This window comes from Strix uralensis, chromosome 2 (genome assembly GCF_047716275.1).
Source record: "Strix uralensis isolate ZFMK-TIS-50842 chromosome 2, bStrUra1, whole genome shotgun sequence".
Taxonomy (NCBI): domain Eukaryota; kingdom Metazoa; phylum Chordata; class Aves; order Strigiformes; family Strigidae; genus Strix; species Strix uralensis.
In genome coordinates, this window is record NC_133973.1 from 62,605,120 (window position 1) to 62,628,053 (window position 22,934).

General features: G+C 39.0%; 1 protein-coding gene across 2 annotated transcripts in view; it reads left to right on the forward strand.

The window, feature by feature from the left end:
• The window catches only part of SLC9A7 (solute carrier family 9 member A7), a 77,037-nt gene extending 54,356 nt beyond the window's left edge, over positions 1-22,681 (forward strand). The window contains exons 13-17 of one of the 2 annotated variants that reach the window (XM_074858958.1): positions 3,350-3,409; positions 8,343-8,406; positions 10,809-10,891; positions 14,220-14,325; positions 20,157-22,681. In XM_074858958.1, coding sequence (XP_074715059.1) covers positions 3,350-3,409; positions 8,343-8,406; positions 10,809-10,891; positions 14,220-14,325; positions 20,157-20,405 — 562 coding nt within the window. In that variant the 3' untranslated portion in view covers positions 20,406-22,681. The remainder of the gene's footprint in view (positions 1-3,349; positions 3,410-8,342; positions 8,407-10,808; positions 10,892-14,219; positions 14,326-20,156) is intronic. The other variant, XM_074858959.1, reaches the window with a different exon arrangement.
• The last annotated feature ends 253 nt before the right edge of the window (positions 22,682-22,934 follow it).

The window sequence follows — 22,934 nt, forward strand, 5'->3', positions numbered from 1 at the left end:
TGTGTGTGGAGCAATGCCTACACAAGGATCCAGAATTGCTTTGCTGTGGCTTAGAGGCAGAGCCACATGCTTCTGGCCGCACCATTAACTGCATGGCAATTGGGATGCGTGCTTTGTTCTTTACTTCTGGTGGTCCCTTCTGTCCCATTATATGAAATGTCTTAAAAATAAGTGGGGGATGGAGAGGCTGACATGAAAATTAAGTTTTGGTAAAATAAAAAGCAGTAAAAGGAGGAAAATAGGCAATAATGCCCTCTGCCTCCCCTTGATCTATTCTGAATGTCTCAAGTAATCAGAAGAGCAGGTATCTTTCCAGATAGGGTATGTTACCAGTGTACCAGGGTCCACCAATCAGACTTAAATGTACAGTTAAGCAGAGGACCTGTGGTTTGTAGCAGACTTAACTTTAGTTTACTGTTTAACTGGTTGGGAAAGTGAGGTCATGACAGCAAACTCTGAGTAAAAAATAATGGGGTCTTTAGATGCTTTTGGTTTCTGACACTTGATGCTGAACAAGTTAAATATTAACACCAGAAAGTGGTGCTAAAGCCATGATGTCATGTATTTGAATTTCTTGGCTGTCTATGAGTGAGATGTATCCAAGCACGTGAGTGGTAAACAATTATACTTGTGTAGCACTAGATTTTTTTTTTCTTAGAAACTAAAGCATGACTTGGATATTAAAAATACAGTCTCACCCTTTGAGACTAAAACAAAGAAGCAATTTCCTGCATGAAGTTTTAACAATTCCAGCTAACTCAAGAGCCCTGTAAATCAAAACCACTGGCAAAGTTCCTCTTTTCAGAAAAGTAGCTGACTTATCATTTCATTTATCTGTCACAGGAAAAAAGGGAACTCCGTTTGTATTGCAAAATAATGTTTTTTTCCATTTTTTCATTAGACGTTATTGACCTGTTTTTTTTCATGTTGAATGAAGCAACATGTAGCTTAATGCCTTCCTCTCCTTCATAATCTGTTTCATATGAGGAAGTTCATGTTTATTTTAATGAAGCCATTTCAATTACAGTTAGCAATCTTAAAGCATTATATATCTAAATTTAAAATATTTTAGGTGTCTGTCTGCCATAACAGTTAAAGTCTGCATAGACAATGCCAACTTAAATTTTTACTGCTTCATGTCTGACTTTACAAATACAACCATTTTAAGATCTTCCTATTTACTGTTTTGTTTGTGTTTTTTTTTCTTTAAATGAGCAAACTGAAAAAGAAATCTGGAAACACTAACTCTCACATAGCTTCTATGTGAACTACCTAACTGTCTGGGATGGTGGCAAAACTGACAGCTTGGTGACAGTCTCGGGTTATACTCTATTATCTTACCCAGGGTGGTCCAACAATAAAATGTGCATTTCTTAAATACCATGTCTCAGTGTGCTGTGATGACAGGAGGCAAGTGTTGATGCTGAGATCCAGCCTTTTCTTATGTTCTGGACTGGAGTGGGGGATGTCTGATAAGTTACATCCTTCTGTTTTGCAGCCTGTTTCCATTATTCTACTACTTAAATCACTTCACTGTCTTCTAGCTGCTCTCTGCTGCCCTTGAAGGGCAGATGCACAGACACGGGTGCTGTACCTTGCCCTCTGTTGTGGGCTTTTTCCTTTTACCATACCTTTTTCTGCACTGTTTTCTCCAGTCATCTTTCCACATCTAGTTTCTCCCGTCTTCCTTCTTCTTTCCCAGTTTCTAGTTTCTCATCATCAATCTTGAATCTCTCAGTGCAGCCTCTGAACCTCCAGCCTTACCCCTCTGGGTCTTTTGCTTGGTAGGAAAGAGATTGCCTCCATTTTTGGATGTCTGGAAGTAAGCATGGGAGATACTTCCTTATCTCTGTTCTTGTGCTCTGAAACATAGCAATTCACACAGAGGAAAAAGTGTGGGGAAGGCCCAGACCCTGTAGGAGTTGGGTTAAGATATACCTAGAGTACATGGGTGATATGGATTTAACTGCCAAGCTCTGGCAAGCCTCAGCAGGCAGTTTCAGGAGTCATTATCTTTGTTAGGTCAAATAAAGAAATACCCAAAGGCATCGTAAAACCAACTTGAAACAACTTTTCCTAATTCCAGGGGTTTTTTTAGTGATTGGGTTTTGTTTTGTTTTAAAACGTGGCGGTGGGAATTATCTTCTTTCTCAGCCATCTTCCAAGAAACAGTTGAACTCTTCCAAAACAGCTAAAATTTTCCAAAAATGCTGCACTCATTATAGACATCTGGTAAAACTTCAGTATACTAACTTGGCAAAGATACAGCAAAGAGAAAAAAGTCATAGAAGGGAACTTATTGGGCAGTTTTAAATTTTATTTTTTTGCTGCATATGCAGAGCTGTCTCGGTGTTGACCTTTTGGAGCAGAGTGCTCTGACCTGGAGTGTATGTTGGTATGGGAGAAGAGCTATTGAACCAGGAATCCAAAATGAATCTCTCCAAAGTCTGGTATTTTCTTCAGCTTTCAAGGATTAGATAAGTGTGTGTTCTTTGTAGAACAAGCTATGGCCTTAAATATTTTGTTTGTCAAGATGTCAGCCTGCAATCAGAGTGTGTACACCTGCTCTTTGTAAAGTGAGGCTTCTGTGGATTGCTGATCATCTGGGGTTTTTATTTCACATAAGCAATATATAGTTCATGTAGCGTGCCTTCATGGAAAAACAGGAAAAATACCCTACACACTGCTAAGGAATTTACATAGAAAATACCAGAAACCAAGCATGCTTTCACTTGTTTTGCTTTTTTTAAAGTACAATTGAAAAAGGGAAGGCAGGGAGTAAAAACACACTCTTCTATGACTGGAGATTACTTATGTTAAAGATTGTTAGTCAATTGTTAGTTAAACCAAGAGAGTGATTTAGTATGTGTTGCCAGTTGCTTTGGCCTGCTCTAAAACTAGGCAGTATTGATGGCCTCTTTGATACATGCATAGCTTCCTGTGATTACTCTTTCTAATGACTTTTTCTCTTTTAAACCATGTGCAGGTCCAAAATGGTAGGAATTGTCTTAGATCGGCTCTGTCTCTGTGTAGCAGCTCTCTTGAGAGTTACTGAATCTTAATTTTCTGGGTGAGGTAGCCTGTCATAAATACAGGAGTTTTGCCAGCCTGAATCTGAGAAAACGAAGAATATTACTGGACATCTCAATTATAAAGTGCTGGTTTGTTAATTTTGATGATTTTTGTCACTTTGTCATTGTTCTGCCATTCTTATTCTTGTGTGCTTTGTCTCTTTTTGATTGGGTAGGGGTTTTTTTTTGTTGGTTTGCTTTGTTTTGCTAGGGAACTCTATAAAGCTACTGTCTCATGAGCATTTTGTCACTCATGTTGCATTCTTGTACTGTACCAGAGTTGGTGACCATGTTCCATCGGTGGAAGAGATGAGTGAAAGCCGCTGGCTGTATTTCAGGTGACACTGTGCTTTCCTTGATACCAAATTAACCTGATGCTTGGCTTTCTTAATCTTTATAACACAAAGTGTGTGTTCTTTCTATACTATGGCATGCTGCTGCTGCTTCTCCTTTTCTGCAGAGTGCCATAGATGTTCCTCAATTCTGAGTCTGTTATCTTCTGAGCTTGGAGAGTGTGCATCACACATCATGTCTTTAGCTTAAAACAAACCCACAGAACACCACATCCTTTAACTCTGTGTATGGGTAACTAACGAAGCAAAATTAGCGTCTCTGGCCTGGGAAGACTTGAAAGCTGAGAAGTCATGGATGCAATCCTATGATCCTTAATCACATAGGTATTCTTAAGCATTCCTTGGGGTTATTTCGTACAACTGTTCAGGTTGGAAGGGACTTCACAGGTGATTTAACCCAGCCTCTTTGGGGATGTATTTTAAAAACTGACGGCTATCACATTGCTTTATAGGAAGATGCTAGTGAGTGGAGATAAACCAGAATCCTAGTCTTCTCTGGTTGATGGTGTCTAGAACAGATACATGAATAGAGAGAGAAGAAGAAAAAAAACAGAACCAAATCTTTAACTGGCAACTGTAGGAGAATGTGTGTTTGTATGTACGTGTTTGTGTATGTATGTATATAAATATATACAGAATATTTATGTAAAGAAAACTCTTTGGGATGGGGCAATAGGAAGTTTTTCAGGTATCCTGTCACACTTGAAGGTTCCTAGCAAACTACTAAATTTGCCAGAGATGCAGTACATTAGCTTGTACAGAGAATCTAAGAACTATTACCTATTGCAGTCATTCTTGGCTGTTGCCATAGTAATTACATATACTAGAATGTAATAAAGCCTGGTATTTTGGTAATTTGTCATCGATGTATTGCAAGGCCTTGAAAAGGTCTTTGAAGTATCAGAAGAAATGGCTCCACCCATTTAAAATGACATAGTGGAGAACTTGAAGTTGTTCTATCTGGCTTCTTTTTTTACCATTCCTTTCCATACATTTAGTTTTGAATTTGTTTTCCACCCTTTTCTACCAGACTGTTTAAATTACTGAATTATGTATAAGCTCAGCATTTCAGGGATCAAATCTGAGTAACTGCTCTCCTATGTGTGATGCTGGAGTTGTAGCTGTAGAATAAGGCGCAAGAAGGTCAGGAGTCGGTTAAGAGCAGAAACGCAGTGCTTTGGTATTGGATGTTAGGAGCTCAATGGTAGTCCCTTTATTACAGAGTTCCTAAAGCATGAAAAGCCTTTTATGCCTTAAAAACAAAAAATATTTTAATTAGAGGAGAGTGAAGAAATATACTTCAATTGGATTAATTTTTACTGTAGCATGCTCTTGTCTACAGATTCCATTAAACCTCCCAAGGCAGAAATATAGATGGCTGAACTTTATGTACTGTCTGTACTAAAGTATTAAGGTATTGATCAAATACCAAATTGATGCCAGTGGGGGGAATAGGTGAATTTTTCACTGGTTTTGGGGTATGTGTGTATTCTTATAGCTGAAAGACTGCTCATATTCTTTATCTGACATCTGCTTTTGGGTAGTTATTTATTTGAATTGCTACTGTACACCCTCAGGGAATCCACACACAACTGCTGCGATGAGCTTTCAGAAAGGGTGGAGGGGAAAATGAAGATCCTTGCTGTCATCTGCACTGCCTTGGCCTTGGCTGTCCTGCAGCCCGCGTGCCCCTCAGTCCCCATCACATAGACTGTGCCTCTTCAGCAAAACACTGCTTTCAGCCAGAGCTTGCTCACCTGCCTTTCTGCTAGGGGGTTTGAGCAAAGCACCAGAGTCATTAGCAAGGCTACCCTCTCTGTGCACCTGATCTCTGAGAGGGGATGGGCATAAATCAATCCAGTAATAATTTTTCTTAATTTAAAAACTGGTCAAATAAATGAGAACTGATACTGGCCTTTACAGCACATTTAAATTACAGGAAGCTCTCTAAATGTACTTAAGGATGTGAGATGGAATTTTTTTTTTTCTTTTGACTAGCAGAAAAAAATTATGTTAAAGACATACATGCATCAGCTTTACTTGTACTTTTAATTATGGAAGTAGTTAAGTGAGGATGAAGTAACTAGATGCTTTCTGTGCATCTCTTCACTGTAAAGTAGGTTGGAAGAGACTTGACTGTGTTTTGCTATTGTTTTGTTTCAGGTGATAAAGATGAGGCTTTCTTAGAAATTTGGGGGCAGGGCCTGCAAAAACATGATGTTTGTCGTGAGACCAGGATGTATATACCTTGAAACTTAAACAGGCAGACTTGCAACATAAAAATAAAGCTTCCTATACAATTCATGCTAGAGTAGAGGATAAGAGACACAGTATGCTACAAAAAGTCATGGGAATTCAAAATAGTAATGTATTTTGTGTTAATCTGTGAACTGAGGAACACACTTTGAAACATGAACATAAAAAAAAAGTGATTTACAGAAAAGAATTAATTAGAAATATTCCAAATATAAACTCATCTGAAGAATAACTTGGAAAAAAAATTAAAAATGGACAAGTCTGTGTCTATGTACTATTCCAATATTGAAAGAAACGTCTGTAGTAAGAATTTTTTTCTACAAGTTGAACTGTTTTAACAGAGAAAAGCTCTCTTTTTTCCTCTTCATTCAGCACAACAGTGAGCCCAAACACCTGGCCCATGATGTACTATAACTTTTCATTGAACAGTATGGTCATCCTGCTTTGGTCTTCCCCTGAGACCCCTTCCCCTGCCTAAGGGTAGTTAAAATCCCCAAAACAAATGCATAACCTTTTAAGACAAGTAAAAGCTGATATGTTCGAATTGTTTGGTTTTCTTATGTACTATGAACGAGTAGTCCAATGAGCTAAAACTATTTAGGGAATGCGAGCTATGTTCATCTGGAACGAGCTTCTTGAACTCCCCATTGATATTGCCACCTGCACAGCTAACACAAGCGTGGTTACCGTGCACAGTGCATTGAACCTCCCCAATGTGCAGCTGGAGTTTGGAGAGCCACAAATCTTTTTCTTTTATTTTTGTGTGTATTTATAAAGGAATGTGCAATTGTATACATATTGCCATACTGCACGGATTTCCTGACGTTGCTTGTCAGCTTGATGAATGAGACTTCATTAGGTAACGAGCTTGTCTGCAGAAAACCCTTCCTATCATGCCTTCACTGCTTAGTGATAGCCTAAGCAGTAACACCTAAGCCCTTGTAACCTTTCAGAGCTCTTTTGTGTGGCATTTTATTTTAGCATGTGTTACAATCCAGTATCCAATCTGTCTGTCCAGTGTTCCCTTAAACTGGTGAAGCTTTTTTAGTCTTGAAGCAGGTCAGTGCCAATGAATTCCCAGGCTAATGTGCCTAAGGGTTAAGATGACTCTGTATGTGGAAAAAGGAAGTGATGAGGAAAGAAAAGAGACTCAGGAAAAAACCCAAGCAGTGGACTGGGTCAGCACTAGCTTTATACGAGGCTGCTGCAGGCTGTCTTCGAGTGGCCTCCTGGATTTTCCCTGAACTACATTTGGTCATGTGAGGCCTTGGATTGGCTATGAGTCCACAAGGTTGACTTAAAACTTTAGTTCAATGCCCTCTTTTCTTATTCTATTGTTCTATTAGAAAGTGCTGCCCTGGAAGTTATTTGAAGGTGTTCCCTTTTAGTTTAATCCATACCATATTCTGTGCCTGACAGTAAATCATGTCTGAATCACTGGTTGCCTTATACAGGCACATGTCCCTGGGATGCACAAATGATATGGATTAACCAGCAAGGTTCTGTTGGTTTCTGGTGATCCTCAGGGATGTTGCATAAACACCATGGCTAGAAATAGCTGACACAAAGCCGAAGTAACAAAGAAATTGCACTAAACCACCTCAGTCACTTCCAAGAGAGGGGAAATGAAGAATTTAGCCATTTCAGACAATGTTTTTGTTATTCCATGTGTTTTCCTACACTTATTATGCAACATGGTAGGACTGAAACTCAACACGTTTGAGACTGACAATCTTACCCAACATTTGAGGTTGAAAGTTTAGGTTCTACAGGAGAGCACAGAGATTAAGGTATGAATAGGATTTAAAACTAGACAAGTCTAATCTTAACAAATAGCTACCCCCAAAACAGACCAGAAAAACCTGAATGTAATTATAAGGATTAAATACCCATCTTGGATAGGAGCACTATGTGAAAGGATGGGTATGTAATAAGATGCTCGCTAACTATGCAAAAGCGAGTAGACAGTTTCTTATTAACATATTATTCTGTAACCATCCACCACCTCATACAGACCCTCCCTCACTCAGATGGGAAGCTGTACTAGACAGACCACTTGTTAATTCACTGTGGCTGTGTTGTATTGGGTGAATGAGACTTGCAGCAAATTAATATTATGAGTCTTTATAAAGTATTTTTGTTGTTTCACACAGTGCATTAAAACCTGGTGTGCATGTGACTTTTTAAAATTGCATATTTGAGCTATTCTCAGGCTTATCTGGCAGCTAAGTTACTTGCTGTGCCAAATATTTGGGCTGGGCTTATCCTTAGTCTCTGGTTTCTTGCTGCTGGACATGAGGGATGTTCTCAGCTGAAGAGGATGTCGCCCACAGTTCACCTTTTAAGCCAAAAATAGTACTTGCCAATGTCCTAAAAGAATTGGCAACAAAGGTAAGCAGTTAAAGTTGATGCTGAGATGGAGTTAAAGCTTTTATCTACAGGTAGTTGCTGCTTGAGTGAAAAAAATCTTGTTTATAGCCTTGTAACTGCAGGGAAATAATGGACAGCTCTTCCTCAAACTATTCCTCAAACTATTCTTATAACCTCTCTGAATGTAGCTTTGCTGGGTGCTTAAAGTGCTTTTAAAATTCATTCTGCCCAACTTACAGCATTTGCAACCCTCAGTAACACCACTTGCTTTGTTTTCCTAATGTTTCTGTAGGGTTGGGGTTGACCCAGATCAGGATCCTCCACCTACTAATGACAGCTTTCAAGTCTTACAAGGAGTAAGTAATTACATAACTTCTGTGCATGCATAAAACCTTTCTCTCCTAGCTGGCAAGTCAGTAATGCATTTTACTTTATAATATTCAAGCAATGACCACCAAAAAACATTCTGTGGTTTTGGGTGTAATGCTGCAGCATTCAAATTTTTGTTGTATACATGTATATAAAAGGCATCAAAAACCTTCCTAAATCCACTAATACACTCTATTTAACAGTGTGGTTTCCTCTTCCCCCACCCATCCAACGTGCTTGCTTTTAACATGCTTACAGCATAAACAGTGCTTCCCAAGACTGATCCAGAGATAATTCTCTTCTGTTCAATAAATGATACCAAATTTTGGCATTTGGACTTGTTTAGAATCAAAGATTAAGTTCACTAATCTAATCTCAGCTCCTGTATACTGTACCACAAGCCAGTTGGATCTTGCCTTTACTACCTACCACCTGTATGAGGCAAAAGGAGCACTGGAAAATTGTCATTTGTATTCAGCGAACTGTTGCTGTGAATCTTTAGTGCAGCTTTCTACACATCAGTAACAACCCAAGAGTTGACATTTTTCCCTGCAACATGCTATTGGCAAACAAGACTATCAAAAGAATGTTGTTCACAGCAGAACAGTTTTCCTCATAAACTGAGTGAATTCACAGGAGTGAAAGGTCTGGAAAAAAAAACCAAACAACCCAACATTTCCTGAGGCTTAACTGGGAGCTTCCTCTGTCCAGACCTTAGTTTACACTCTCCCAGAGTACTGCTTGACACTAATTGTTCAGTAGCACAACTGGTTGCTTATGTAGGAACCTGCTAGAGGAAGTTGAATGACAAGAAAGACAGATGGCTTTGAACCCAGAGGATGCTTAGGGTGCCAGTGTGTGAACTCTGCTTTGTAAACCTCAGGTTATATGATGATGGTGTCAGGCTTTTTTTTTTTTTTAGGTCACAGGTTGTACAGATAAGAGTTACTTGCTCAGGAAGCATCTCTTTTATTGCAGAAACTGCATTAGGCATCTCTGTTCTTTGTAGAAGCCTGTGTCCAGCACACAAAATAGATTCTGAAATGGTGGGTTTGGGTGCCAAAAAGGGTGAACTTGGTTTTTATCTATCTGGAAGCAACTAGAAGGCCTCAAAACACCTTTTATGATGAAGGCCACAGTTACTGCATAAAAACAAGGTTAGGAAGTGGTATCATGGTAAGATGACTTTGGCCAGTTCAGACTGAGCTTGTCAGTATTTGAGGGATTGCTTTAACAGGAAACAGAGCATGGGTATTCTGTTTTCATTCAGTGTCTGGATGGAAATATCTTGTTTGCTTTTTTCCCATGTAAGCATAAAGCATTTACCCATTTGTTTCCCTCTTTAGCTGTGCATTGAATTCCTAATGGAGTCCATAAGTCAGTTTCCTTTGGATTCCTCTTTCTTTCACCAAGCCAAGATTAGCAGCATGTCATAGTTAAAGAAAATATATCAGTTGGGATGGGGGGGGTGAAAACATACTAAGCTTTAACTCTTGGTGGATCATGGATTTTCTGCAGATCAGAAGTACACAGGGCAATTCTGTCTTGTTCTTTTCCAGTAGTTTGGAAGATGATTCATACAAGGCGTTCTCACTTAATCTGTTTTCCTGTGTTTAACTTTGGTCTCTGGCCAAAAAAAAAAACCCAAAACCAAAACACCCAAAAAACCAAAAGAGTAACAAAAGTAAAAACAAATGCAGCTGCAGACCAGCTGGTGGAATGACTTGCTGCACAGCTAGTAAAGGGATTATATTTAACACTTAGCACTTCTAAGGTTGATCTAGCACTTCAGAAATTTGCCTGACCTTCCTCAGTTGTGATTTTATATGGATTCCCTGTTAAGCATGTTTCTTTTAAGCATGTTTCATCAGGTTTGTGAGAGTTTATCAGGTATGGTAAATTCCCTTGTTCTTCCAAGGAAGCAATAGGCTGAAGGAAAGAACATCATGTAGACCTAAAGTTAAGGAAGCCAACCAAGCAATGAATAGGGATCAGTCTCAGTTATTCTAGTATATTTATTTGGGGAGGGGGATGGGGATGAGACATCCATGAGGCTTATTTGTCAGTTTTGGACTTATTTCTGTATCCATTACTGCACTAACTCTGCGATAAGCTTTTAGACTCAAGGGAACTTGGTGGTAGAGGGCTCGTTAAGGTAACTTGAGGGTAATGAAGAGGGCCTACTTCTTCTCTGCAGTCATTTCTGGTCTTCCTAGGGGAAGTAACCTTCTCAGTATAAGCATGTCTCTAAATAGCTTTCTGCAGTCCAAGTACAGTATTGAAGTAATTTAGTTTTTTTGGACAGGACATTATAACATGAATGATTGGAATGTATGATTTGGTTTTTTTCCTGCCTGAAATAATTGAATATGTTTTATCTTATTTTTAGGATGGCCCAGATTCTGAAAGAAGGAACAGGACAAAGCAGGAAAGTGCTTGGCTTTTCAGGCTATGGTATAGCTTTGACCATAAGTATCCTTTTGAAAACAAAGCTTAGCTTCAAGGCATGCAAAGTTCACTTTTTTCCCTTTCCATATACCCATATGTAGCCTTAAGCACTTGAGAGTCAAACAGGAGAAAGATCAAGTATTTGACAGGTTCAAGGCACAGAACTGATGCTTGAACTTGCTGACTCAAAAGATGGACTTTTCCTTTCTCCAATGCGTGGTATGTCACACTTGCTGGAGGACAGAAACCAGTCAGTTCTAGGAGCTGGATGAATTTCCTTCCTAAACAGTAAGACGGCCAATTAACTATTTCAGATCCTCTGTTTTTTTTCCATTAATCTGTTCTCATCTTAACTGATGCTCATAGCACAAACTAGTTCATTGTACATGTCTAAGCCCTGACTCATTGCTCTGAAGAGCCATCTGCTTTTGTGATGAAGTCCTTTTTGGAAACCCATCACTGATATGGGAAGTTCTGGAACTAAAAATCTATGTGTGATCCAGATTATTCCCTTTTCTATACCCAGAACTTCCTATGGGTGTTAAAGCAGAGAGTGTCCTTGTGTGTATACAGTACTGTACAACTTTTCTGATGCTGTTATACTACTTAGCCTTGTTTAAACTTCTGAGCAATTTTTGTGTAGCTGTCCTGTCTTTCATGCTTGTGTTTTTTTAACCTACTTTGCATATTCTTAATCAGTATGTCATACAGCTGCCCTTCCTTTAACAGCTTACACTCACTTCATGGAAAATGGCAAAGATAATCTTGTGGTCATGACAAGTCACTTATACCCAGAAATCCAAAGAAGTTTCAGATCTTGATGCCTAGTAATCTCTGGGGCAGTTAAATATATGTAAATACCTGTGACAGGGCCTTAATCTTGTTGCAGCTTGCATCTGAGAAGTGAGTCTTTTCACTGGTGTCTGGGCCATTGGTTGATGAGAGGTTGCTGGCCTGGTTGGAGCACAGTAGCTTCCTTCCATGTCTGTTGACCCCACCACACACAAACCCAACACACTTGTGCATCAAGATTTCCCACCCAGGGAAACCCAGGTACAGTGTTGAAAGCATTCAGATCCTAATAGCACTTGCCTGTTAGGATAAAATCTGTTTGTGATTGATGCTTTCAGATGCAGTAGTATTGGGCCAAAGCCGAGAAGGGAGTGTATGTGCGTGTTTAAATACTCATAAATGTTAGTAATTTCAAGTTAACCCTTTGAGTTGTCGTGGCTGGTGTCAAAAGTATGTTGAGGTCAATTTTTGTTCTTTAAAAAAAAAAAAAAATAGACTTCTATAGTAAGAGCATGGAAGGATCTGGCTGTGGCTGACTGCTTCTTTTTCATCTTTTTAAGAAGGAAGCAGAGTTATCCTCTTTCCCTGCCTTTTCAAAAGGGATGTGCCTGATGAACAAAGGAGTAGTTGGCAGTGCTGACTTCCCCTCGGCTGACGCTAGCACAAGTGCAGTGCCCAGCAGCTGCAGCAAGGGCAGGGAGGGGGGTGTGGGAAGTGCTAGGTGAAAATGACAGCTTAATTAGCTGTTTTTCAGTGGTGACTGTCTTTAGGGTAGGTTTTTGTTAAGTTTGCCACGGAAACAGACATCCAGAGGCAGAAATGTCTTACTGTCTCTTAGAGGTAAAATTTTGCTCCTTCTGTTGTAAGGAGGCATTCAGATAAACATCAGCTGGGTGGGCTTAAATTGCACGTAAGGGATGACCTTTAGAATTGCCACTTCTGTACCCATGGCTAAATGTCAAAGTATTTTTTGCTGATGCATTCACTTGGTTTGTGGATAGAAAGGCAGATTATATCAAAATTCACTCTTTGCAAGGGAGCTTAACTTGAAAAAGATGCGAGTAAGATGCGACTGGCAGTGTGCTCCAACGCTGGCTATTGCCTGCAGAGCTCTGTGGAGGGATAACCAGGAGCTTCATTCTTGTGGAGCACAGAGTTCATTCAATGTCATGGGCTGTTCCCTAGGTTTACCCACAATTGTTAAACATGAAGAAAACGGCAACTTCCATGAAGTACCACATGTCTTCTACTGGCTTTGTTTTATTACTGGTGCCTGTGTGCCACAAGGCAATATGGAAGCTGGTAGATTAGTGTAAGGGTGAAGAGTTTATTTCTTTCCAGGACTGGGTGTAGCTGCACTGTTACTGAAGGAGGGAAGGAGGAAACATAACTCTGCAGTGGCATAATCATGCCATTATATGTTCAAATAAACATGCTGTGCCAGGCCCTGCTAAAGGGGAGGGATACATCTCTGCTAAAACAGCCCCTTTTTAACCCTACTCTTTCCCCTAAGCACATTGATCTGTTGAGAGGATCAGGGAAACAGTTATACTCACAAATGGACTTGATTCTCTCTGTGCTTAGAGACCTAAGAAAGTAACTAGAATACCTGCAATATATATTTACATTTAAAATAATCAGACTGACTTCAACCAACCAACAAAAAAAAAAAACCAACCCAGCCCAAAACCCTGTGGCCCTGCTTTCAGACAATATTTGGAAGCCTTAGCACTCTCCTCCTGAGCTCTGTTCTTATGCCAGTCAAGATCAGCATGCTGCTCTGTAGCAGGGACACCTTTTTTGACTCCTGAGCATTTCCTCAGGAATATCATCGGTCTAGAGTACTAGCGTGAACAAATATGGATTTACCTGGGGACAGACCTATGAAAGGAGGTGTAAAGACACCTTCCTTTCCCACCCCCATGCCCCCTCAGTGTAATCTAGGTAGTGTTCTTTCCTTTCACACTGTGTTAGGTGGTTCTTGCCATACAGTTTTCCCTTTGCATTTCTGAGGCTCTGTGTGATATGTATATGTACACTGCAGGGATGTCTATGAGCCTTACCAGAGTGTTGCATCTCTGTGGCTCAGTGACCAGCTAGCAGTTCAAGTGGCTGCATTGTTTGAGGATGTTGGATGGACAATATTTCTTTATTTTCCTGTGTTGAGCCACATAGGTATGTCACCTTGTCACCTCTAGCTTGTAATTTCTACACTGTGTTCCTATCTGCAGAGCAGAAACACCCTTAGAACTGTTAACATTAAAGAGCTTGTATCTCTGTTTGCTCCTTTTGGCTCCAGAGAGCCCAAAAGCTGGAAACATTGCAACTGCGAGGTAGCTAGTTCCCATTGCAGTGTATGTGTGGGTAAAGAAACTGCCCTGGAAAGGATCAAGGCAAAAATGCTGGGGGGAGATATTTTCATTTTTTTTTACAAATGCGGATTTTTTTCAGTAGCTGTTTTATACACAAGTACTGAGCAGCACCATGCTTATGTATAATTGTCTTTTTTATTTTCAATAGTGGTTTTTGAGCACTGATGTGTTTTCCTTAACTACTTAAGTTATTTAAAGCCAATTCTCACTCACAGTGGCCCTCCATTAACTACAACTCTACCCAGCTGGTGTGGCCTGATAGCCCGCTGTCTGACAAGTCCCCAGGTTTATGATGTAAGTAGAATGACTCAATACTTCTGTGTTGTGTGTTTTTTATTTATTTAACTTCAGTAAAGCAGTGTTTTTTCTTTTTTGGCAAAAGGTTGGCATGATATACATACTGCAAGAAAGTGCTGAAAAGGCAGAAAAGATTTAAGATACTCTCCTCTGAGGCAACAGCTTACGTTAGTAGAAATCAGAGACGATCTTATTGTTCAAATACTACATTAAAAAAATAACATTTTAAGGATGTTGGAAAATTACAGGCCTAGTCAATAAACCAGTTCAGTGAATCATTTCAAAATATTCAGTCCCTTCTCAACACTTTTGGACAAGATTCTTTTCCTGTTACTGCTAAGGTTGTGTTGAGTTCTCCTTCAGAGAAGACACTGACACATTTACCCATGCCAGAAAGAAATCTGGTAGAGTTTTCCTTCAGTGTTTCCACTGTGAAATTTGAGATCACATTTCAGAAACTGTTAATCAGTTACTTATCTCAGTCTAGCAGGTCACTATACTGTCTTTACAGCCATGTCTTGCAATAATTAATGCTTCATTCTCCTATTACTCTTGCAGGATCCTGATACGCTATTCCTATCTGTGCAGTGCTTCTGAAATCTACAACTTTTTATGAGCCACTTGTAAATAAAACCATAGTACTATGGGGAATCACTTAAATTTGCAGGTTCTCTGGAATGGTAACATCTCTGCTATGTTGAAGTAGTCTTGGACCAGATTTCTATTGATCTTTTCCTAGACAGTTATGAATTCCACTTGCAACTTTGAAATACTCCCCTGCATTTCTTTCTGGTATCATTAGCATCTTGCTTTTACCTGGTAGTAAAATTTCAAAGAAATTTGAAATGTTTGCTGCCTATTTGGAGCTGTTAGTGCTCCAGAGCAAGAAATTGGCCTTGTTCCCATCTTTGCAATGCCACTGGAGATCTTAAAACAGATCTAGGCTAGAAGGTATCACTCAGACCAATTACCCTGCTTGTGTGTTGTCCATGTGTCTGTCTATGTATGATCTTATAAGATTAGTTATCCAGTAACTGAGGATCTAACCAGAATGAACATGCAAGCTTTGGCTTTCATTTTCTCCACCAGTCGGGTTTGGGTTTTTTTTCCTCTTTACTCCTCATTCTTAGTTATTGTGGAAACTTATTCTTTAATTGGATTGGTTTTGTCACACACACACACGCTTGGGATGTTAACTTCATAATTCAAAATGCTTATAAGGCTTTATACTTTTTAAGGTGTATAAGGTGGAACTATCACATCATATTCTCTCTTTTTGTTTCTATTTCAGTGCATTGCTGCATTAGTCTTAGGAAAGAATATAATTTTGAGATTTTTATTTTTAGTTTCTTTTCAATATTTCTGAACTCTGCAGTTGTTTTATCACTTTTTCTTTGCATGGCTGGCTTTGCTACAGTTCTTGACTATACCATTTTATTACTGGTTAAAAAGCTGTGGAATATTTTTGCTTTCCTATTAAGTGCAGGTGAAGCAAGTGAGAGAGCCATGTCTTTGACAGGACAGAAACTGCTTGGAATAGTTGTGCTTTTGTAAGGTATTTCCAGGAAAGTTGAATGGTACATTTGAGAGAATTAAAGACTTTGAATTAAACAAGCAAAAAGTCTGTGAATACTCAACAGAATGTAACATAGCTGGAAAATGTGTTTCAAAAAGAAGTAGTAAATCCTAGATCTCATTCAGGTGCATGTCTGAAGTTATGAACTCTACCTAGAGAAGGAAGAGGAAGAAAGCATACAACTATGCGGCTGTACTGACCACACAGTTGTGTATTGTTTTCAGCTTTTATTGTCTTTTTTTTTTTTTTTTTCCCTCTGGCTTTATTACAACCTTATTTAGAACTCATTTTCACTTCAGTGAGTGGGAGTACATCTTTTTTTAATTAGATGCCAAAGGGGCATATTAAATTCTGAAAGTCAAACAATCTTATTATATAGTCTACTTAGAACCTATTCCAAAGTATGAGACTGTGTACTCTAAGCTTGAATTTGCATAGTGTACATGTAAGGTTCTCTAGTCAGCACACAGGGGTGAGGTACAGTGGATTTGTTCCAGAGCTGTCACTACTATTCCTTGCTGATGTTCTCCCACTGCTTTAAGACTGTGCCACTAGGCTCACTGTTGTTTCCCACCCAAATAGAATCTAAGTTGGAACTTAAAAGCATGAAATGTTGCTGTATTTAGTGTTTAAAACAATCATTTTCAAAAATTCATACCTATTTTTCTCTCCTGGTGTTATCTTCAGTGCATGACCATTTGGTAGGGCTTTCCAATTTATCCCAGACTAATGTAGGTCACTTCTTTCTTCCCTTTTGATATGTCTTTTGAAACTTTTAGTAGTTCTGTTTCATCAATCATTTATCCCATTTTGAAGAACTATCTGTGTTATCACCTGCTCTTCCTGATGAAGTACCTGGGGCTTTTTTTTTTTTTCCTTGTTTATTTAAGGGTGAGTTTTGTGTCCTACACAATCCCACCCATTTTTTCTTTTTTGAGAGTTTAGTTCTTCACCATACACAGTGTAACAACATGGTATGAAAGTAGAAGGACTTGAACTGTTTTTCAAAATATACAAACCCAATAAAGAAATTTCATTTGCAATCTATGTAAGTCTTGGACGAGGTAGCTCTCAAAATTGGTAAGAAAATTGTTCAGCTGTGCTTCCCCCCTCCCTTTTCTTAGTGGTTCTAGCTTCAAAACAAAAATTGTTTAGTTTCCTTGATGAATTTTAACTCATCTGATAAATAGCGAAATGGTAAGCGGAGCATCAGATTTAAGTTGTAATATATTTTGCATGCATACTACCTGATGCTTTTGTTTTGGAGCCACAAGATAAGTAACTTCTGATGCAAGTTTTGTCGTCCGTGATGCCTGTGTTGTGTTCAGCACCAGCAGCATACGTGATGACTGCCAGCGCTTTGTATGTGTGGTGTACTTTCCATGTGCTTCTTCTTGGTTTGCCTTAGGAGGCAATAAAGATTGGCTTTGTAAGCAGTAACTCTAAATAAGCTTTAGCTGTTTTAACATCTCCAGCATGCATTCTTAGGAGCATGAGCAGATTTTACCACAAATGGGACAGAATGCTGTGAGGTCCCTCAGGGTTATGGTCGGTACATCAAAGCAAAATTCAGTCTTTTGTAGGGTTTTGGATTTTAGGTACTTAGCCATTCTAGTTTGTCAGTTAAGTAGTGAAGTTCAGACCTATGTTTTTTCAGTGAATTGAAGCTATTCCTGCAGAACTGTAGGGGATTGCAGAGGCCAGTTTAGGGTTATTCTTGGAAGAATTTCAAGTCTCTAGGGATCTACTTGGATACGTTTCCTGTCTGTCTTGAAAGAATTGTTCATGCTGCATGAAGCACAGTAGGTTTATTCACCCATCCTCTTTGCTTGCAAACATAGCAAATCCATATACTACATGGGATTGTTCATGGATGTTCTCTGGGGAAATATATGAAATAAATTGCCTGCTGCTTGCAGTGCTATTCAGAAAAATAAATAAGTGGAACTTGGCTCATACAAGGCAATGTTTGTTCACTATGTTGTGAGAAAGCTCAGTGTTTTCTCTGGAACTGATCATGTTTATGTACATGTAAGTATAGCCTGGGACAAACTGGCAAAGACTGAGTTAAGACTATGTCATACAGTGTGGCCCTCTCCTTTCAGTATCATGCTTCTAAGAGCTTTTCGGCACTCTGGGGAAGCTCACGTGTAGTGTGTGTTCTTACCGGTTTCTTATCTGACAGGTGGCTGCAAGGATTCACTGTTAAATAGCATCGTGGAGACGGGAGGTGCTTTCGGAGCTTGCTGCAGTTGCTTCACATGTGGCCCTGGTATCACAATACCTCCTGGTGCACTGTTAGCCCTGCCTTCCCCTCCTTGGTGCTTCTCCAGAGTCAAACACCATGAAAGGCAACTTGTGATAGAGCTTCTCAGCTTCTTTGACTTCTTAAAACATAACCAGTCCACAGTCACAAACTGCCTGCTTCTTACTTGTTTTTCTGCATTTCGTCTTTATTTGAATGTCTCTTCTTCAAAAACAGAATATATAGGGATATCAGATTTTCTTAAATAGCCAATTATTCTGTGTACCTTTTTTAATCATCTTGGTTTTGTCCCTCCGGCTTTCACTTTTTTGCAATGGAAAGCTTGAAAAGGCTGTTTCTGCCAATTATGGCTGAACCTTTTAGTTTCTGCCTTCTTTCTTTTAAAGATAGTGACAGTAGTTCAGTGTTTTCTTTGCAATCAAAGAAAGCAAGTGTCCTAAACTGTATTTGCTCTTTGAGAACAGTGTTCTTTATCACAGTAACCCTGTCTCTAATAAGTGATGATAAATTTGGATGCCTTGAAGGTTCTGATAAATTAGCATTCATTCAAAGTAGGGCTTGTCTTGCACCCAATGCTGAACTGCACCATTTCTTTCGTTGGTTTTGGTAAACTCCTGACACCTCCAGTCCCATTAGTTAAATACTCTGTATCATCTAGAGGCTTCTCCTGCTTTATTTTGACTGATTATCGTTTTGAAATAATGACAGAAAGCTTTCCCAGGAAGTTTTATTTAGTCAGGCAGTGCATTCTAGATCATGGACGGGTTAATCAGCATTTTCAATCTCAAGTGCCCTGAACTCCTGTTCTGCAATACAGGTAGGGCTTTCTGGTCAGGCTGATCACAGGCATCCTATCTCACATAGCCTGGGCCCTCCTTCCTTTGCCAAAGTGGAAGAAAATGATGTATTTTGAGAATGTAGCCTGATCGGTATCCAGCCTCCTGAGAACAGCAATACACACACTTACATTTCAACTCTTTCTAAGCAGTATGGAGCTATTCACATGGGGAAATAATTGCTTTCAGTTGCAAGAAAGCAAGCTTATAGTACTGATAGAATTTTCTTCAGATATGAGCAAGTCCCATTTTCTGACCAATTCAGCTGTTTTGCCTTTTACCAAGACCATGTTAAACAGAAGTGAAACATGGTGCAATTGCTTGCTGTGGTATTACTCTGTGCAGAGAAATGAAGTGTTTTGCTATACTTAATCAATTTCTAGTCTCTGACCATGTATTTCATCCCATCTCTGCTAAAATAAATTCACAGCATTTTGTGAGCCAATTCCTTAAATGATTTTGAAAAGAAAACATATCAGAACTAGTTACAAAACTATGAAGCAAACACTTTCTTATATCAATCATTGGTACTTTTATAGTTCAGGAGCATTCCTAAGAACTAGGTCAAGTAATTCTCTATTTACTACCAGGTAAGGCTAAGCAGATAGTTTAAAGGAGTGTGGCTAGTTTTCAATATGGAACAAAAATTTGTTGAAGAAATGTTGAATATAAAGAATTTGGGCCTAATGAGTTCTTATGAGTTTGCATGAGTCTTTTACTAATGAACTTGACTAGTTAGCAACAGATGTCACTGACTTGGTATCTGGAGTGACTTAATTGTGCGTGGTCTTCAGTCTTTTTTTCTGTACTGTCTTCTAAATTGTCATGCAAAAAGCAGTGTATACTACTTATCTCTTTTGTACTTCTGGTAAACTTCCAGTGCTATTAAATCCCTGGTCACCTGTTTCATAATTGAGTTCTTGGATTCAGGACCCTCTCATCTCTCTACAATAGCAGTAGTTATACAGGGATCAGTAAGCTGATTTGCAAACACTGGGTTCAAGGTTATTTTTTAGCATTTCTTAAGGTGGAACTTTACCGCTTACTGGTTCTGTATTGACCCGTAGATAAACTTTTCTGTTCAGTTACCTTCTTGGCAAAGACCAGATGTTCTGCACTGTACAAAGATTTTTCTTCTTTTTTTTTCCAGAATCAGGAACAGCTTAGAGAAGAGGATTCTGATTTTATTCTGAATGATGGTGACCTTACTGTGACATACGGTGATACAACAATAACTGCAAATGGTTCTTCTGGCCCCCATACAGCAACCACTAGCCTTGATGGCAGGAGAACAAAAAGTAGTTCAGAGGAAGCACTGGAACGTGATTTGGGAGCAGCAGATCATGAAGTTACAAGCAGGGGTACCCGGCTAGTATTTCCTCTGGAAGACAATGCATGATTACTGACTCAGTAAAAATAACTCTTGCTCTGTGGATGGATCAAGGAAGACTGCAGGCCACTGTGTCACTTGAGGTGGGGATGTTTATTTAAGCAAGTTAACATGCATAAGTGGTTTTACTAGGGTCTGAAGGTGTCGCCTATTTTTTACTCAAGATGCTGACAGTGGGGTTTTCTAAATGTCTGAAAATAGATGAATGAGAAAACTGGTCATTCTCCTCTTTTCAACCACATATCGAATCCAAGTATAACTAGCATGCTGCAATTGTCTTGTTCAGCTGCAGCAGCTCTCTCTGAAGAGAGGTACACGAAAACATTGTCATAGAACTGAGCTTGTCTTGGCTTAGCTTGGGAATGTGGAAGAAGAAATATCAACATGATTATTATTATGAGATGAAAAAGGACATGTGTGTTTCTGAATGTGGAGAGATCCATTGTTAATTTCTCTCATGAGGTTGAGGAAACTATAAAGTAAAACAGGACGGTACATTAGGACTACAGGTGTATGAACACAAGACTATGTGGGGAATCTGTTACTGCAAGCTGTACTTAATGCATTTCAGGGAAAAAAGGGAAAAGAAGATTTCTTCACTGGGCATGTGTTTAAATAGGAAGGCAATGAGAGCTACTTGTCCCTTTAGCTTTGGGCGACTTGACTATTCCTATTAGCCTAACTTCTGGTGCCTCAAAAGAAAACCATACAGCTTCCTGTGGTCTAAGACTTACCTGACCTGACACAAGCCCAGAGCCAGGCTCTCTTGGGTAGAAGTCATGAGGTAAAACTTTCTCTCCCTTAAGATTCTTAAAATCAGATGAAGGTAGTTGGAAACGTATCTTGGGATGGGGAAAACAGCAGATAAGAGGAGGAGGGGGGAAAAAAAAAAAGAGAGAGGCAGTATTGAACTTGCATGGAACCATGAGGTTTCATATTGCTCAGAAGAATCCATGGACTCTGCTTACAGTTCTTGTGTGTGATAAACAGCAAACATCTAATTAAACAGACAAACAAATACTACTGGCTTTACCATTTGTGACTATCCTAAAAGAAAGGTGTTTACTCTTGTTCTCTTTTGCAGAGTAGATGTGAAACTTCAGTGGGGCATTGCACAACAACACATAAGCTACAGAAATTATGAACTGTAGTATCATCTTAAATGTGAAAAGGGAAAAATATTTGCCTAGTATTTAGCCCACTTACACGTAGGCTAGCTTTAACTTATTGCTAAATGCTTTTTAATTTCCAAACGAGGAGATATCATTGTCTTTGCCAATAGCTGAAAACTTAAGCTTTGAAGAGCAGTTCAGCTATTTAAAGCATGCTAATGTGATTTCATTCTCATGTCTCAAAAGGTTTATTTTTTTAAAGAGTTCTGTGGCCCACTAATGTGATGTAATATCAGTTTGTCTAAAAAGTGTGTTTTTCTTGCTGCAATTCAGTTGTTCCCCTCATAAAATTGTGTGTGAGTAAATACCCACTCTGTTTTTCCTTAACTATTAAACTTAACGGGATAACTTTGGTACGAGAACTTACTGCTGCAGAGAAACATTGCAGTCATATTGTCTAGTCTGCTTTCTTTCAAATGTGTTCTCTAATGAGTGATCTACCTCCTTGTCTGTCCCTCCAAGGTAAATTTGTAAAGGGCATTGATATGTAATGACTGTCTGACATTATTAAGAAAAGAGACACGGGGAAACCAGAAGCCTTTTTGTGGAGAAGTTGGAAGACCTATACAGTCTGAGCTCTGTTCTTAAATGGTGAAGAGTAACAAACCCTGACAAAGATCCGAGCAGAGCAACTCCTTTTCAGTTCTCCTCTGCTTTCAAGGAAGATAATGCAGATAGCAACGATCCATGATGTTTACGTGACTTTTTTTTAAGTGCTCTGGCAGTAGAAAAAATAGTTTCCTCCTAAATTACAAAAACAGTTGTGTTCATTTTGGACAAGCCTTTGGAAACCATGCCATCGATGCTGAGTGAGGACTTGAGACTTCTACAAAAATTAGAATTATTAGCTGAGTCATACAAACCAAATTTTGGGTTGAGACAGTGAAACTTACCCAAAATAAATGGACTTAATACAGTGAGGCAAATTTTTACATGCAGCTTGAAGCTGAAGCTTACCATATCACTTTGGCTGAAAGAGAGCCTTATGCAGAAAGAGATCTGTTCTTTGGGAGAAAGATCAGGTACAGATGCTGGAAGTAGAAATTCTGTTTCATTAGCTTCCCCAGGAAGACTGAATCTCTTGAAAGCATCAATAAACCATCCCAGTACAGATGCTTCTCTGTCTGTGTTTTCAATTCCCATAGCAAAAATATTGAATGAAATTCACCAGTAAGCCCAAAATAGATGGATCATTGGTGAGAGGTGAGGAATATAATAGTCTAACTTCACATTCAAAAATTACTTAACACTTATCCAACTTGCTGAGGAGAGGCCCATATACACAGGCTTAATTTTTATTCATGTTACAACAATGAATTTTATTCATTGATTTTTTTAAATCTATTTTTCATTTTAAGTCTCCTTC